At 42.8% G+C, this 18,050-nt stretch overlaps 1 protein-coding gene across 3 annotated transcripts in view; it reads right to left on the reverse strand.

Annotated features, from left to right (window-relative positions):
- Positions 1–607: 607 nt before the first annotated feature.
- Positions 608–18,050, reverse strand: part of FAXC (failed axon connections homolog, metaxin like GST domain containing) — a 58,367-nt gene continuing 40,924 nt past the window's right edge. For all 3 annotated transcript variants that reach the window (XM_072965645.1, XM_072965646.1, XM_006200262.4), the window contains 2 exons: positions 14,745–14,861; positions 608–6,804 (listed from right to left, as the gene is read on the reverse strand). In XM_072965645.1, coding sequence (XP_072821746.1) covers positions 6,515–6,804; positions 14,745–14,861 — 407 coding nt within the window. In that variant the 3' untranslated portion in view covers positions 608–6,514. The remainder of the gene's footprint in view (positions 6,805–14,744; positions 14,862–18,050) is intronic.

The following is an 18,050-nucleotide window of genomic DNA, read 5'->3' on the forward strand; positions in this document are numbered from 1 at the left end:
GAGGTGTCAGACACTCAACACGACGCAGATCCCTGGGAAAAACATCCGTGTACAGTGAGCACGACCCCGCGAGACGCATTACTTGAGGTAAAACCATTCTGTGACAGAAGTAACGCAACATGCTGCCCCTACAAAGCAGAGATCCCTTGAAAATTTGAGCATTAGCTTTAGTCTTATTGCTGCAAAAAATCTCAGATATAATTCATTAAAGATAAAAATACAATCATTTGGACATAGTCCATGTTGTAATAAGCCAAACGTGCTCCCCTGTGGGAGGACAGAAGCCAATATGAGAGAACACTTCCAGTTCTGAGCAACTGTTAAAAAGAAAAGTCCACAGATTATTTTTTTGAAAGAGGAGGGAGGTAGCAGACATCCAAAGCATTGCTCTTTTCTAGCCCTCCAATTATATTACATTCCCTCTGCTGTCTGTTTAGCCACTGCTGATTTACTTGGCAATTCAGGAGCTGAATCCTATTGTTTTTAAAGCTATGGGGTAACTTTTTTAATACTAAAGAAGGAAAAAGGTTTAAATTTTACTGATTAATCCAAGTTACTCTATTCTAGAGCCAAAGGTCGGGGGCGGGGGGGAGATGCTTGTCAATGGGGGGGTTAATTAGTCACATTTAGTAATACTACTTTTCATAAAATGAAATATCATCATAAATATATATTGCTCTACAGTTAGTGAATTGTTTCAAAATAATTAAAGCTGTAATTAGGGAAAATAGCAATTGAGAAATATTCAAGGCTACCAAGTTCATTGCTGAAAATACTTCGTTGTGCTCAGAACACCAACGCACCGTACCAGCCTTTTGCTCTAGAGGACTTGTTTCCCTACCGAGATGATCAGGCGTGTTGGTGCTGGCTGGATCACATCGATAAGTTATTTGTTTCTTTATTGCAATGGTCCTCTTTATTTGCCTACAAATTTGAACTTTAGGGGCAGTAATCCTCTTGAAATTTGAGCATTCTAATTTGTCACGGTCTAGCCAGCAGCAGAGGCTTCAGAGAGCTTTGGTCTGGGGACAGGTTCCTGGCTTTGGCAAAAGCCAGAATGATTGAGGAGGTCACAACTTCAGCCCCGAAACAGTGAGATGCTTTCTTTCTGGGTATTTTTCAGTATTCTCGTAACCTTCCCTAAGGTGCAAGGCCAATGTGTTGCTGGTTCCAGTTAACATATCTTAAAGATTAAAGGACTAAATACCTTTAAGATACTCTTTAAAGTTAGGGACTAAAACCTAAGTTTCTGGTAAGAGATGTAGTGAGGAAAACCCCACGCGTGTTTGCATTTGCTCCTGGCACTAGCAAGAGATCTGCAGGCAAGAGAAGCCTCCTGCCCCCACCACCACCACCAAGGGGGTCCTTTTGAACTTGGCCAGTTTCAGCCAGGCCACTGGAAGCAAATGAGTAAGGGTCAAGCACTCCACAGCCACAGGTAACGGACCCCCTAACCTGTGACAGATGGGTTGCCAGGGTTCAGCATTTTGACTCAAGAAGCATTTGTTATTGAATGTACTTTCATCAGTCCTTGTCATTTTAGACAGCATAGCATTTAAAGGAAAACAAAGGACCCTGGGTCATAGCCAGGAGCAAAGAAAGTAGGTTCACCGAATTAAAAAAAAAAAAAAAAAGAAGGTGGTGGGAAGGAAGGAGGAGAGGAAGAACCTGAGTTGTACAATATCAACAAAGGGCACCATCCTTTTATTGCAAATATGCTCAACAATTGTTCTATTAATTAATCAATTAATAATTTAATTAATTAATTAATGCAGAAGAACCTGATTGTGCAGAACTTTTTCCTCTAAGGAAAAATCCAGTCTCTTCTCTGCCCCTTAAGCCCCAGGCTGGTCAGCCTACCCAAGCAGAAGCTCCCCTGGCCCTTGAACTGATTTTGAGAAATCAACCTTTTGGATGATTAGAAGACAGAAGACAACAATGATGGCAACAAAACCTTGCCACTTTCAAAATGCCAAATTTATGCAAATAAAGTTATTTTTCTCAGTTAACGTGAGATACCGCTTCTTCCTCCCCTGTCACTCAACACACTCTCCTCGTGGATAACGAGAGAGATTCTTTTGCCTGCACCTCTCGTTGCAATTTGTCTCCTCTCTAGCCACGTTTAAAGGCGAGAAAGAACAAACACTAACAACGGTAAATTTTAAAGACTCTTTAGAAGGTTTCTTCAACTGTGGTCTATGAACCCTCTAAGGAATCCACCGATAATTTCCAGATGTCTTTAAATCTCCTGAACTTCTATGTAAAATCTCATATATTCGCATCTATGTACTTTTCTGGGACGAGGGCATAGGACCTTCATTAGGTTATTGATGGAGGCACAAAAAATTAAAAGCCACTATTTTCTAGCGTATGGCCATCTTTTTGGGCACAGCTTTCCCCTGCAGCCTTCAAGGAAGGAAATGACGGGTGCCATGTTTCTAGAGGAAGGGGAGATTATAATGAGCTGAGACCTCGTCTTGCAGAACAGACGAAGCTGGGCCTTGAGAGGTGTGTGTGACCTGGGCAGATGGAGAGGAAGGGCAGGCACTGCAGAGAGGGGCTGGCGTGAGCAGAGGCACAGAGTAGGACACATGAGGCATGTTTGGGCAAAGGCAAATGGACCAACCTGGATGCACTGGATGGCTCACATGGAGGAGTCCCAGGACACCAGATGAATAAAGAGAGAATGGCAGGCCTGAAGGAATATCTTATCCTGAAGCAATACGGTGCCCTATGAGAGCTTTGCAGAAATATTAATGTGGTGATGGGTGGAATGGATCAGGGAAGTGGCCAAGCATGTAAGAGAGGCTATGGAAGAAGTTTAGGCAAAAAGAGAATACCCTCAAATCAGGGTGCCATGTCTGTTCTGTCCACACTCCATATCCAGCGTGGATCCAGGGTCAGGCACAGGGTAAGTGGCTGTCACTTATCAGTGAGTAACTAAATAGCCAATGGGAGGGCATATGGACATGGATTCCTTAAGAGATATAATTCAAGAATGAGGAGTCTTGGTGACTTGGATGCCCATCTTGGCATCACTCACAGAGCCTGGCAGTGCCTTGCACAGAGCAGATTCTGAAGAAAGATCCCTTGAAGTAGCCTGGACCAGGCTGAACAGATACAGGGGACAAGAGCGGAGGATTCCAAGTACTCTCTCTCTGAGAGAGGCCAGGGATGTGCTGGTTCTAGGAAATGGAATGACCTCTCAGGGAGGTGGGTTTTAAAAAGAAACCAAGCCAAGCTCATGTAGTGGCAAGACCACGTAAGGCAAGATGAAAGATCTCCATTTTGGGTCTGCCCTCCAAATAAATATGACTTTCTAGAGCTAATCCATGGCCCAGCTATCCATTTCTATGAGTCTACACTTTCTCTCAAAGTGAGCGAGAACCTGGAGGCTACAATCCTTAACGCTTCCTTTCCTTGAACACTAGCTGTTTCAACAACACCTTTCCTCAGACCTCGGGACACACAGGCAGGGCTCACTTGGGGACCAGACTGCAGTTGTGACTCAAGTCCAGTTGTTCTAAGTCTATGATCAGTCAGCTGGGGAGCCCGTGGCCTTGGTAGTGTCGCTATTCACAAGTCATTATGTTACAACAATAAATGAGGACCTCTGACAATACAGTTCACCTATGCATAAATTTAAATCACCCTCATATCTACTCTGACAAAGCAAATGCTGAGCAGAATGCTGCTGCTCCTTCATCCTGATGAATGCAGACAGGGATTGGGTGGAGCGAAGGGAAGGATAAGGGGCAGAATTTACTTCTACAATGAGAGGTGAAAAAGAACAGGTGGCCTGTGGGTCTTCCGTCCACCCAAAAGCAACTGTTAGCATTAAAGATCACATTTCCTTAAGTTACTTTCCAGTAAAACAGAAATACAGAACTTGAACAAGTGAGCCAGAGGTCAAAAATATCCCCTAATTTCTGGTTATTTCTCTCAGAAGTAGCACCTGTGAACACTTCAAATCTGGGTAGCTTAAGAATGAAGCACATAAAATTAAAGCCCTCCCAATCAAGACTGTGTAAGTCACCCACACCACAGTGGGTTTTTATCTTGGTCATTTTGTTTCTATAACCCAGTTTGGGAAAGTAAAACCTGTGTATATTCTAGGGTTCCAAATCAAGTTACACCAACAAAGTGCCGGGTACCCAGTCATGAGCGGTCAGGCAGTATCCAGGACCCCAGGTGGCAATTCAGGCCTCTGTGGGAGGTACATGGAGAGGTTTTACAACTTCACTTTTAATGTTGATGGACTTGCCCTCCAAGGAACACACAGTAAAAAATATATGTGGCTCTACATACTCATAACTTAATTATCCTTGGCATAAAGATACATCACTCTTGGTGCTATACAGGAAGAATAAATTATGGACAAAATTTCAAACACAACTCTATCCAGCTGATGGAGGGGAAAGGGCAACTCAGTCTTCGTGGAGATAGGTCCACAGTCTACCTGTCCATCACATTCACATTTTCAGGCTAGGAGTTGCCCTAGTCTTCACAGAACGACCACCAGCTGGCCTTGGAACACACTTGCTGGAGAGAGAAGAGGTGAACAGTCCCAAATGATGCTGGAAACAGAACAGGCTTATCCATTCTCGCCAACACATTCTCATGAGGCATCAAACAGTCCTCTCAAAAATGAAGGGTGTCAAGAAGATAAACCACTGAGTCTTCTGTGGAATAACAATGTCTAGCTTGGGGTATTTCAGTATTTCTTCCCAGTTACAGATGCCCTTCCCAGTTACTTAACAGTAACTAGCCTCAAAAATGCTCCCCCTTTATCTCTTTGTGAATCCACAGAATTTTAGGATTGTTTTTGCCAAAATTAAATTCAAAGAGAGTCTTTTCCAAGTAAAGTACATGAACTTCTCAGAAGAAGTTGCTGTCTTTTAAGGAGTTCCTCTTTAACCCCACAAGGAATAACCCTTACCCAGTCAGCTGGGGTCAGAAGCCCAAATCCACAGCCATCACCCCAGGGTCTTCGCCCCATATTTCACTGGAAGATCTTCAAAGTCAACCAAAACTGTATCTTCAGAGATAGAGTGCCTTCGTCCATAAGGCACCCCAAAAGTTCAGGGGTACTACAGGGAGGCAGAAGAGGTCCAGGGAGGGGAGGGGAAGGGAATCCTTAAGAAACGTTAAGATTTTCCTCAGCGTTGCCTTCCCCTCGCTGGACAATGGCTGAGAACACCAGAAAAGTTGCATTCATAAAACTGCATAGAGGCTACACCGCCCGAAGTGCTCTGATACCAAACACATGATCCTCTTCCTACTTCACCTTGTCAATACACCTTGCAAGGTTTGTTTTCAAAAAAGACATTACAAGTTGGCGAGCTTCTGCTGGCAAAAGTCAGTCAAAACACTTTCCCTGTCACCTCTGTTAAACCCATCCTATTCCTGAGCTTTATTTCCTTCAAGTAAATAAAACATAGTCAACTTAACACTCCGGGGCCAACAGAGGACAAGGTCCCAGTGTGCATTCAGGCAACGAAAGAAAGAAAGACTTCTCTGCAAATATACAGGAGAACTGAAGACCGTTTGCAGCTGTTGATGATCCATAAAAATATTTCCAGGGTTCTTTCAACAAAAGATTTCTATTCAAGCAAGACCGCAAAGAGGCTGGAGACAGAGTCCTCACTGTGCCTCGGTGTGTGTTTCATCCGCTCGGCCGTGGCTGCTGTTGCCTGCACATGGAATTCCTCGGCCCTCCAATCCTCACACGCGTGAAGCACATTAAAGAATAAAATGTGTTTATGTCACACCTCTTCCGAGAGGTTCAAAGCGCCAAATGTTACCACATGAATCCTCACAACACCCCTGTGAGGTAGGTAGGTGGAGACTATTGTCACCCCCACTTTACAGGTGGGGGAAATGAGGCACACAAGAATTAAGGGACTTGCCCAAAATCACACAGCTCGTCACTGGCAGGGCTTAGAATAAAACTGATACTGATTAGCACCTAGCAAGTGCTTTTGCACATAGTAGGTGTTCACTGAATATCTATGGATTTTATTTGACTTATATATCAGCATACAATATGCACACGTGAAATACAAGCAGCCCCCAGAGAACATCCATCTCCTCCATTTCTTCTGACGGCATCTCTCATGACTTCGAACCCTGCTGGATGAAAGATGTTCAAGAATCCACCTCGCAACTGAGGCCTCGGGCTGAAGAGGATCAGCGTACACACGATCTGTGGACAACCTCTCCTTGCACCTGCTCCACCACACAATGCTAGTTTTCTAATGAAAACAAAAATGGATTTCAGGAACCATGCTGACTTTTTTTTTTTTTTGCCTGTTTGTTTTAAATGGAGCCATCGAAATGGTTCTGTGTTCTGTTTGTACAAAAAAAGAAATAAGGCTGCTCTAGTCCAGTTAGCTTGTGAGAACCGTGCCAAGCACAGAGATCTCCTCCCAGCTCGGATGGATTTCTACCTGGGAAACGGGACCGACCCCAGAGAGTGGCAGCTCCAACAGAAGAGGGTCAGTGAGGCTGAACGTCACTTGCACTGTTCATGGTCCGTGTAGTCATCCATGTCCACGTCAGAATCAAAGAGCGAGTGTCCCGTGAAATCTGTGTCTGGGGTTCTGGAAAAACTGTTCTCTGCTCCCTCATCTTCAAAGGTCTCTGTCCTTGAGTAAAAGCTGAAATCCAGCAGGGGCGTGTGCGTTTTGCTGCCTTCGCTGCTCTCCTCTGACTCATAGATGGTGTTGTCATCATCGTGATGCCACTCAGGCCAGAATTTCCTCCTTATCCGCTCGCAGTACATGGCAAGATTGATCAGCTCACCTGCAGGGTGGTAGGGAAAGTGAGGGTTAGTTCCCCAAGGCAACAATCTACCAGCCACCTGGCTTTCTGGGAAGTTTAGAAGAATGGGGTAAGGTACACATTAACCATGTTTTTCCACAGAGGCACTGTCAAAACGTTTAGATTTTCATACCCAGAAGAAGAAAGGTGAGTGGGAAAAGTTAAATTCAGTGAGTGGGCTGAATGAAGTTTAGGAGCGAGTCCTACAGTGACAAGAAATGGCAGCTAAACCACCATCATTTCACTTTGTGAAGCATTTTATTATTTTATGTTTGCATATCAAGAGAATTAGTGCTTCAGTGGGTTCACATTTAAATATATTTATAGTCCATGAAAATATACCAACTGTTAGTTGGATTAAGTCAGCCAGAAGTGATCATTCATTCCACAAATATTTGTGGCATCATTATGGGCTGGTTACTATGCCAAGTAGTTGGAAAAAATTAGGTTAGGATGGAAATTTTCCCCTGAATAATCCATAAAGTGGATAAATCATAATTGTCTTTATGGAAGCGTCTGCCTGCAAACACACTTAGTAAAACATATATTTTTTCATTTTTTTAAATAAAATTAAACAGCTGCACCCACGATTGGGTTCTCACTTGGTCACTGGGCTACTTCTTTTTCCTACAAATCAAAGGAACACTTTCGTTCGGTTGCTAAAACTGTCCAGGCATTCGTCTGAAACATAACACAGTATTTAGCTTTCATTTCCTAATTCCAAACGAAAGATGAAGAAAGAGGGTGAGTTTTTGCTTTTGATCCACTAGATGGCAACACTGCTCATAAGTATAGAATTTGTCACTATCTCTTAAAGGACTATTGCCCTAAGAATAGTCTTTGGAATTTTTAAAGTTATATAAACAGTCACTTATTATGTAGGTAACCCATGTTTTATTGCAGAGAATTAAAAAACACAGATAAGCAAAAAATTAAAGAATTATCAATAATCCCATTTGCCATAATAATTTTCACTTACATTCTTCCAGAAATGTATATATTTATACATACATTTACATATTCTTACATTTGCTGCATTGCACTTACTATATACTCTGTTTCCTATACTGCTTTTTCCACTTAATAACATATAGTGAAAACCTTCAAACTTCACTCTATGACCACCTTGATAATTGTAGGGTATTTCATTACACAGATGTGCCACAGTTTCATTTGGTTTTTACAATCCCCTATCACAGCCATTTAGGCTGCTTCTATAGTAATAGCTCTATTGGTAATAGTCTGTAACTACTTTATTTTACCTTCTGTCAAGGAAAGTAATATATACTCATTTTGGAAAATTACAAGTCTGTATATAGAAATGGTATAAACATACATACACGCAGAAAAAAACAATGGCAGCTACACTATAATCTCCCCAAGCCAAGGAAACAAAATTAACATCTCGGTGTAATTTCTTTCAGTATTTTTTTCTATTTACTTATTGTTATTATCATCATTACCTACTACCTCCTGGCACATTATAAACATTTTCCCACTAAAATTTTTCAAAACTTGATGGCTGTTATGCTTACATAAACACATTCCCTACAAAACATAATAAGGCAAATCCCCCTGCTTCACGGGTCCTGTAAGCCAGTGGACTTGTCTTGGTTCCAAGTCACCGTTCTCAGTCTTCTCAGAGCAAAACAGTTCAACTCACACGATGTAAGAGTCCATTCTGACTGCCCTCAACACGAAGATTTTCTGTCCACACTCAGGAGCCACAAGCTGAGAAGCCAGTGTCATTGCTCCTTTTGGGCAGATGCACACAGAGGCATGCAAAACTACCACTTAGTCTCTCCCTCAGGGAAGCAGTTACGAGGTACCTCACCAGGTATTGCTGGTAACCAAGAATTAGATAAAGATGTGGAAGCAGCAGCAAGGGGCCACTGGGGGCAGGAAACATCAAAGATGAATTATGGTCACTTCACAGCAGGCCCTGGGACAACCCTGTTTGCCTCAGATCAAGTTCAATCCCAGAAGGTCAGAATCTATTCACGACATCCATGGATCTACACGATATATGACTGTATCCACTTCTTTTGTGGTCATCCTCTCTACACGCTATTTCTTCACCTTTCTTCCAGGAGAGCTGCCGCCTTCATGTCTGTGTGATTAGTAACCATTCAGTGTGTGATAATAAAAATTAATAATAATAGCAAACATGTATATTGGCCTTACTGTATACCAGACACTATTTGAAGTGCTTTATTTATTGATGAATTCATATTAACTCTCACTCCTTAGTCCTGGCAACACTCCTATGAGGCAGGAAGTATTATTGTATTATTTCCTATCTGTAATAGGAAAACTGAAGCAACAGAGAGGTTAATTAACTTGCCTAAGGTCACAAAGCCAGATAGGGGCAGAGCCAGGATTCAAACACAAGCTGTCTCCAGACTCCATGCCCTTCACCATGGCTCTCTTCTGCCTCTCGACTGATGCATTGACAGCCTGGCCTAGGAATTAATATCTTCACACTACCTGTCACAGAGTATTTTTCTGGAATTCATTCTGGAGTCTCAAGAATTATGACGGGACAGGTAAAGATAATGGGTTGTCATGAAGAAGTGATCGCTCTATAATGCAGTCAAGAAAAGGTTTGCTTTGATAAGCAAGGGCTAGGAACTCACACACCCATCCTCATATCTTGCCCCTGATAAAAAGAGTAAAACAAAGAGTGAAAATTTATGGTTGAGTTCTACCTCTATCTGGCTTTGCCAGTCCCTTCCTATGTCTAGATTCTCCATCAGCTGACCCATTTAACATGCTACCAGCCAAAAGGAATGAAAACATTTGGCAGTAGAAACAAGTTGTGTGTAGTGTGTGTGTGTGTGAGACATGCCACGTTAACACAAATGCCTATACTGAAGATGTAAACTTTGTAAAATAATTTTTTAAAACTGCATTTTTTCCAAAGTGTACTCAACAATCAAATAATGTCATCAGACTGGTAAGAATTAAAGGCTGATACCATCCATTGTGGAGGGTCAGGCATTGTACTACAGAGATAGTGGAAGTAGAAATTGCTATAAGCTTTTTAGGAAAGTAATCTGATGTTGTGTATTGAAATTTTAAATGCACATATCTGTTGGCTCAGGACTCCACTTTCAGAATTCTATTCTACTAAAATAAAAGCAGTAATATGTAAAGATCTATGCATATGGATGTCAAATGCAGCACTGTGCCAATAAAAAGAAAAGAAAGATAGAAACAGTTCATCAAAAGGGACTGACTGAATCAATTCTGGTATATCAATTCTATAGAATATTATGCAGCTGTTAAAAAGATAATATTCTATTAAGTGGGGGAAAAAACAACATATATGGAAATGTATATAATGTAACTCCACTGTTTAGTTTTTTAAAAAACAAACTAAAACAGCTATATACATGTATGTAAATTCGTATATGAAAAAAAAAAAAGGCACAGATGGGTCCACGCCAAATCCTTAATACTGGTTTTCCATGGGAGTGATATGGGACACAGATGAGGAGAAAATAATAAATCTTTTAAAATATACCTGTTTAATTCAACTTATTGTGACAATCATGTATTACTTTTTTAATTTAAAAATCCAATAAGATAAATTAGTAAAATAATTAATGAGTGATTAGTGATATTCTTGGACAACTTGAGGGGATATTTATCAGAAAGTCAAATGGCCCACTACCCCAAGGACACTCCCAGACAGAATAAAGAGCTTTTCTCTTGGAGTTTCTCAAATGGAATTACTCCCCACTGCTCTCTGAAAAAAGTGACTCATTTTATTTTCCTGTATCACTCCAGCTCCGCTAATAGTCAAAAGCATCCTGTACAATTTGACATTGAAAACATAGTCAACCAGACCTGGAACCCGGGACTCAGGATCTCCCAGCTGCCAGTCATGGCACAAATCAGAGTGAGGCAAGAGCTTGCCAGCATCTCCCCATACGACTGCCAGCCCTGGGTCCTCCACCAGCCAGTGTCTGGGAAGCAGGGGGCAGGCACCCCCAGACACTTATTTGATCTCCAGGGACTTACTTGGTACCTTCCTGTTCCAGACATGTTCTAGGTGCTTGCTATGCCCTTGGTTGCTCCCGTTAACACTGTGTCACAAAGGCAGTGAGGGCGCCGAACATTTCCTCTTCAGAAAAGTTCTTAGCAAACCTGAATGCCGTAATGAGGACACCCCCACTCCCTCGTCTCCTTGAAGCTCATTCACGGATCTCAAACTACAGAGGCCAGCAAGGTCTTTCGAGCCAGCCCTTCTCTGAGATTCGAATTACTCCAACCTCTTCCTAAACATTTCCGGATGGAGAACAGTCAAAGTAAGGAGGTGGGGGTATACTTGCATGTTTTTCAAGGACAGCCAGCACTTTTTTTCCACCTCTTAATCTATCAAATAATAAACAAAAAAGACATCAAGTACAATAAGTAACTGTTGGTAGAAAGAGTCGCTGAACAGGGTTTGTCTTAAAACACAGAAGGTTGTGTTTCTTACAAATTTAGAAAAATAGGTCAGGTTCTGGTTAGATATGGCTCTCCAGCGAGAGCAGCTGTGAGGCAGAAGCTTTTCCCTTTTGTTGCTTTATTTTCACTTTTCTAGGCTTTCCAGTTCTCCACGTCTGTTTGGAAGAGCGCCCAAACCCACATGCCACTCTCTAATAAGGATACTCTGATCAAAATATCAAATGTGGCTCCACACGAACAGGGCTGCTGGGAAAGACAGGAAATAAATGTTGGTGGAGATGTGGAGGAAAGGGAACCCTCGTGCACTGTTGGTGAGAGTGTAAGCTGGTGCAGCCACTATGGAAAACAGTATGGAGGTTCCTCAAGAAATTAAAAATAAAACTACCATAAGATTCAGCAGGTCCACTTCGTGAAGTGAAGTCCACTCCTTACTGAAGAAGAGGAAAACACTAATTCAAGAAGATACCCACACCCCTCTGTCCACTGCAGCATAACAGCCAGGACACAGAAGCCTCCTAAGTGTCCACTGATAGACGAATAAAGAAGATGTGGCACTTACAATACTATGGAACATTGGTCGTTCATGAAAAAGAATGAAATCTTGCCATTTGTAGCCACATGGATGGCCCTTGAGGGTATTAGCTAAGTGAAATAAGTCAGACAGAGAAAGACAAATATTGTAAGATTTCACTTATATGCAGAACCTAAAAACAAATAAACAAAACAAGACTCACAGATACAGAGAACAGACTGGTGGTTGCTGGGGGGCGGGGGGGCTGGGGAGTAGACAAAATGGATGTGGGGGTCAAGAGGTACAAATCTCCAGTTATAAAGTGACTAAGTCACGGGGATGTAATGTGCCCCATGGGGAATACAGTCAGTGATGTTGTAGTAACTTCGTATGATGACAGATGGTAACTGGACTTACTGTGCTCATTTCAAAATGCACACAGACATCAAATCACTATGTTGTACACCTGAAATGAATATAAAACTGTATGTCAATTATCCATCAATTAAAAAAACTGTTGATGATAATAAAACTGAGATGCTTTTTTACTGTAAAAATGGGGAAATTTTCAAAAGGAATAATATCCAATCCTAATTGAGGAACAAAATTTGAGGTGTTTTCACACGCTGCTCACGAGACTTTCTAGAAAGCAATTTAGCTACAGACCAAGGCTTATACCCTTTGAGACAGTAATTCCCCAACTAGAAAGTTAGCTGAAGGAAATAACCAGAGATAAGCAGAAATATATATTCATACACTACTCACTATAGAATATTAGTAAACATTATTTGAAATAACCCATAAGTCCAGAGAAAGATTAATCATACAAATTGCAATGTAGCCACAGGATAGGATATTATACAACTACTAAATACATTGCTTTGAAGAATATTTAATGACAAGGGAAATGGCCATAATGCATAGCTAATTAAAAACTGCAGATTGTAACTGTATTAGCATCATGATAGCAATTTTTAAAAATGCATACATACATGTACTTGATGAAAGACGAGGAAATATTCCACCACATTAACAGAAGTTCTCTGCGGGTGAGGGGGTCACAAGTTAATTTTTTCAACTTTTCTAATTTTTCTCTAATAAGGAAATAATATTTTACCTCGTATACAAACACATACTATGTATATGTTAAGAACTGCTGAATATCCAAAGTCCACCCTCCTACTCATCTAAATCAAGGAAAATTCTTCACTGTTCTGGATGGTTCCTGGAGTAGCCCGTGTGACTAGATATCTAGGAACAAAAAGCCAATATTCATGCACGCACACTCACGCACTCACACAGGCGTAAGGACAACAGTGCCCTGGCTGTTCCAAAGCTAGGGCGGAAAACTGCCAGATCCAAGCCACTCGCACTCCGGCTGCGAGCCAGTCCTAAGCTATCCAAGCTCTTGTTTGTTTCCGCATCTCCTGCCTCCTGCTACTTCTTGGGAAAGGCTCCACCACAGAAAGAGCACTGGCAGAGGAAGAAGTCGAGTCCGAATTAGCAGTCTGTCTGCATTAGCAGCTCCGATCAAAAGGTCTGGACGTGAGCTTTAGAGACTCTCTGTGGCCTTGAATGGTTCACGCTCCTCCAGTCCCCACGGGGAAGCTGCCAGTTTGTTTTAAGAATCAAAGCACACGCAACAACGTGCCAAAAGCCCCCTGCAGGTGATGGTGTCAGATTCCCGCTAATGCGTGTGTCTCCGGGTGGGACTCAAAATCAGTCCTCCAAAAAGACTGATCATTTCTCTAAAAAGAACACTAAATGCCTCAAGTCCCTCCAGGAAGTGATAGAGGGAAGGGCCAAGTCATAAATAAATTGACCCAAAGATGCTTCATTTCTGCGAGAAGAGATTCTGTAGAATCTGAGATTTCTTCTGACAGTGGATACCTAAATCCTTCTGGCTAAATCCCAGATGACCTCAATACAGTTAACCCTCGAACAACGTGGGAGTTAATTCGCATGTAACTTAGAGTTGGCCCCCTGTATCCACGGTTCCTCCACATTCATGGATTCCACCAACCACGGACCGTGTAGCAATAGAGTAATTACTACTGGAAAATATACAAGTGTAAGTGACCCGTGCAGTTCACACCCATGTTGTTCAAGGGTCCACTGCAGCGTGTCTGCGTGTGGGTGTGCGCTTGGGTGGAGGTGGAAGTGTATGTGTACCAGTGAGTGTATACAGAGCATCTACGTACAGAAGTGAGTGCAGGTGAGTGTGTGTGCACTCACAGGTGTGCAAGGTGGTGTGGTAGGAACATGGAAGGAGAGAGCAGGGAGTGACAGCAAGTGAGCGTAAACACAAAACAGCCCTAATGAGCTGAAAGGAATCAATGTCTTTTAGACCAACATGGAAAATCTGATTTAAAATACAGCAAAACTATTTTCAGTGCTACAAACATCACCAATATGATAACATATTCCATTAGATAACTTCCAACACATCACAAGACAAGGAACATCTCCATGTTGATCATTTAGGAAATTAAACGTAAGCCCATCCTCGCCCTCGCCCTACTTAGCGCTAGTTCTAGAAGACCTTCTTCAATCAGTACTCGATGCATTCCAACCAAGTCTCACCACTGCCCAAAGGAAATTCAGGAAGGCCAACAAAACAAGGGACGAGAAGGAATTCAAGCCTCATTTCAGCGACAAGTCCGCTACGTAAGGAGCTGGAAGAAAATCCCTCGTGTGGAACGCGGCAGGGTTCATGTCAGCTTTGCTAAGAACACAGTCTGAGCAAGGTGGCTGGTGAGAGGCCAGTCTGTCCTCCACTTCTCCATGTCCTGAGCACAGAAACCAACCCTGGCCCCGGACACACAGCCTGGCGTCTCCAGAAAGCACAGCCAAGCTCACAGGCACTGGCCTAGAATTCTCCATTGCGCTGCTCCTACCCTCAGCCCCCCGCCCCACCCTGCAACTCCCCAAACCTGAAGAGCTTCGTACGGCTTGCCTTTTATCAGCCGCTCAGGTCTGGTCCCAGGTAAGGTCCACATTGCCTGTGCCAAGTGTCCAAAGACAGTTGCGTCAAGAGTGGAAAGCTTGGGCCCCATCATGTACTTCTTATCACCTGCAGCGGAGAGAGCAGAGAGGTCACTGGGCTGGCCCTTGCTGCCCCACAAGGTCACAGCAGCATTCGAAACACCCCTATTATATGCTTACTTAACTGTGCATCAGAAGCTTTGCAAAACCAAAATGCATGCACCCTCTTATACTTAAGAAAAATAAACAAGAAACAAAAGTAAAACAAATTAAACAATTCTGTGATATATCAACCCATGCAACAGGAAAGCGAAGAAGTAACTGGGAACATACCAAGATATGCAGACGGGGGGAGGGGATTCATGGAAAAAAGGGAGACTGGATCACCCACTGACCTCCAGAGACACCTTTCCAGCTCTAGTAATTACGGCTTGAAATGCGCAAAAACACCCGGAAGTTTGCTTAAACCATCCCGATAGTAACCCAAGCCAAGCACACCCGGCCTCAGCATTTTCTTTATTAAATTAATACATTTCCTCAGGAAAAACAAGAAGCCTAAGCCACTAGGAAGTTTGGAGGCAAGGTCTTCCGTGATGTCGCCATGGTCTTGGCAAGGCTCTCCCCACTGAGCACCAGCTTCCGCCGGAAACAAACGTGAAGCTTTAAAATTGCAGGCCCAGCCCTGGAGTCAGGCTCCCACAGGAGCCTGTTTCACAGTGCCACTCGCATCGCCCTGTTTCACCACAGCTGACCTAAAGCAGGCCCCGTCACCTGGACGTACCACATCTGACCTACTGACGTGCACCAGGCTGTCCCCGGGCTACTGTCAGGCACTGTAGGATAGAGGCAGCGCGGGCGGAACTGGACCCACCCTGCCTCACGTCCTGGCACCACTGTTACTCACTATGGAAGCCTGGTCATTACCCAACCTCTCAAAGCCTCAGTTTTCCCATCCAGAAAGTGGGGATGACATTAAGTGTATTTCTTAGGGCTACTGTGAGGATGAAATGACAACACACAGAAAGCCGTGTCTGGGTAAGTCATCAAACACCAGCGGCTGTGATGAGAGCCTCTCTGTTTCTCCAGTCCATATCCCACCTGAACTTCAATCTCTTGGGAGCTGTTTTCATCATGGCACTCCCTCCCCCAAAGACCTTCAGTGGGTTATGAAGTGGGCTAGGAAATATAGTCCAAACTCAATCTGGAATCCAAGGCTCCTCACCCTCTGCGCCTGCCCCTGTTTCAGCTTTCTCCCTCGTCCTTCCTTACCCCAGCAGATCTGGAACACCCCTCTCCCTAGCACACTTCATGCTTCCCCTGCTATACCTCTGCTCATGCTGTGCCCCACCCCTTTCCCTGCCCCCAAACCGACATATGCTCCCTTGGCCCCATCTGGTATATTCTATCCATCTTTCCAGCACTGCAACGGAAGCTTCCAGTTCAGACAGCCCTGTGTTCAAATTTCACTTTTCCACATAGGACCCAGTTTCAGAGAGAAGAAAACAAGATAAAAGGGAGCTACAGTGGCTTCCTGGCCCCACCCCACCAGAATCTTGATTTCCTTAAATTGCTAAAAGGAAAGAGTCTAAGGGAGATGCCAGACTACACTGTCAAGTCTACTGTAGAATCCAAGGACTTTAGGGGACAGAAGGAAAAAATGTACATGAATTTTTTAAAAACTTAGGAAACCTAATAATAGAGCAGCACATAAGATTCTGACAAAAAGAAAAAAGTATTAATAATAAAGACAATTATTTCAATCAATACATCAACAAATACATATAGCATTCAGCCCAAATTTGCCATTTGGCCCAGAATGTTAAAACTGGAAGGACACTGAGTTAGTTATTAACAGAATCAGTCTAAAAATGCTGGCACCCAGGTCTCCCGCGTCCCAGCTGGATGCCCTCTGCTCTGCACAATATGCTACAAGGATCATCATCTCAGAGGTAAGACCCCATGGAACAGCAGAAGAGTTGAGCTGTGAACATTTACAAAAAGATGCTTCAGTCAGGAAGGAATACAGAGTATAGAAGAAGAAAAAAAAGTCTAAAGGTTTTTAAAGGTACCTGCAAAAAAAAAATAGATGGAATTTAGCATTTGTGGGAAATGTTGACTGGTAAATACAAAATTATATGTGTATTTACATACATGACAGCTATAAATTTAAAGAATATAAAAAAAATCTTCTGTTACTAAGAAGTCCTCAGAGTACCCGATGGCAGGAAACATTTTCAACTTTTTTAATTAAATTAATTTTAGACTTATAGAAAAGTTATAAAAATAGCAGAGTTTCTGTTTTGTTTTGGAGGTAATTAGGGTTTTTTTTTAATTTAACAGATGTACTGGGGATCGAATCCATGACCTCGTGCATGCTAGGCGTGCACTCTACCACTGAGCTATACCCTTCCCACCAGCAGTTTCTGGATACCCTTCAACCAGCTTCTGCTAATGTGAAATCTTATGTAACCACAGTACACTTACTACAACTAAGAAATTAACATTAATATAAGTAACTGCACTGTTGGCGTCATTCAAATTTTAGTAGTTTTTCAACTTATGTCCTTTCCTGTTCCAGAATCACAGCCAGGATCCCACAATGCATGTCATTGTCATGTCTTCTGAGTCTCCCCAGTCTTTCCTTGTCTTTCATAACTTTGACACTTTTAAAGAATACTGGTCAGTTATTTTGTAAAATGTCCATCAACTTGGGTTTGCCGAAGGTTTTTAATAAGTAGCCATGCATGTTTGGGACCCCTCTGTGATGGTTAATTTTACGTGTCCACCTGACTGGGCCACAGGGAGCTAAGTTCTTTGGTCAAACATTATTCTGGGGGTTTCTGTGAGGGTGTTTTGGATGAGATTAACATTGAAGCAGTCGACTGAGTAACACAGATTGCTCTCCTCAATGTGGGTGGCCTCATCCAGTTAGTTGACGGCCTTAGTAGGACAAAACGGCTGATTCTCCTTGGAGTAAGAAAGAATTCCTCCTGCCTGACTGCCTTAGAACATGGGCTTTCTCCTGCCTTCAGACTTAAATGGAAACAGCTCTTCTTGGGTCTTGAGCCTTGGGACGGGAATGGCACCACCAGCCCTCCAGGGTCTCCAGCTTGCCGACTCACCCTGCAGACCTGGGGACTCGTCAGCCTCCGAACTGTCAGAGACAATATAAATACATTATATACGAGAAATGGATATAGACAACTGTATCTACATCTCCTATTGGTCTGTTTCTCTGGAGAACCCTGACTAACACCCCTTCTCGGAGCATCATACC

This window comes from Vicugna pacos, chromosome 8 (assembly GCF_048564905.1).
Source record: "Vicugna pacos chromosome 8, VicPac4, whole genome shotgun sequence".
Classification (NCBI taxonomy): Eukaryota; Metazoa; Chordata; class Mammalia; order Artiodactyla; family Camelidae; genus Vicugna; species Vicugna pacos.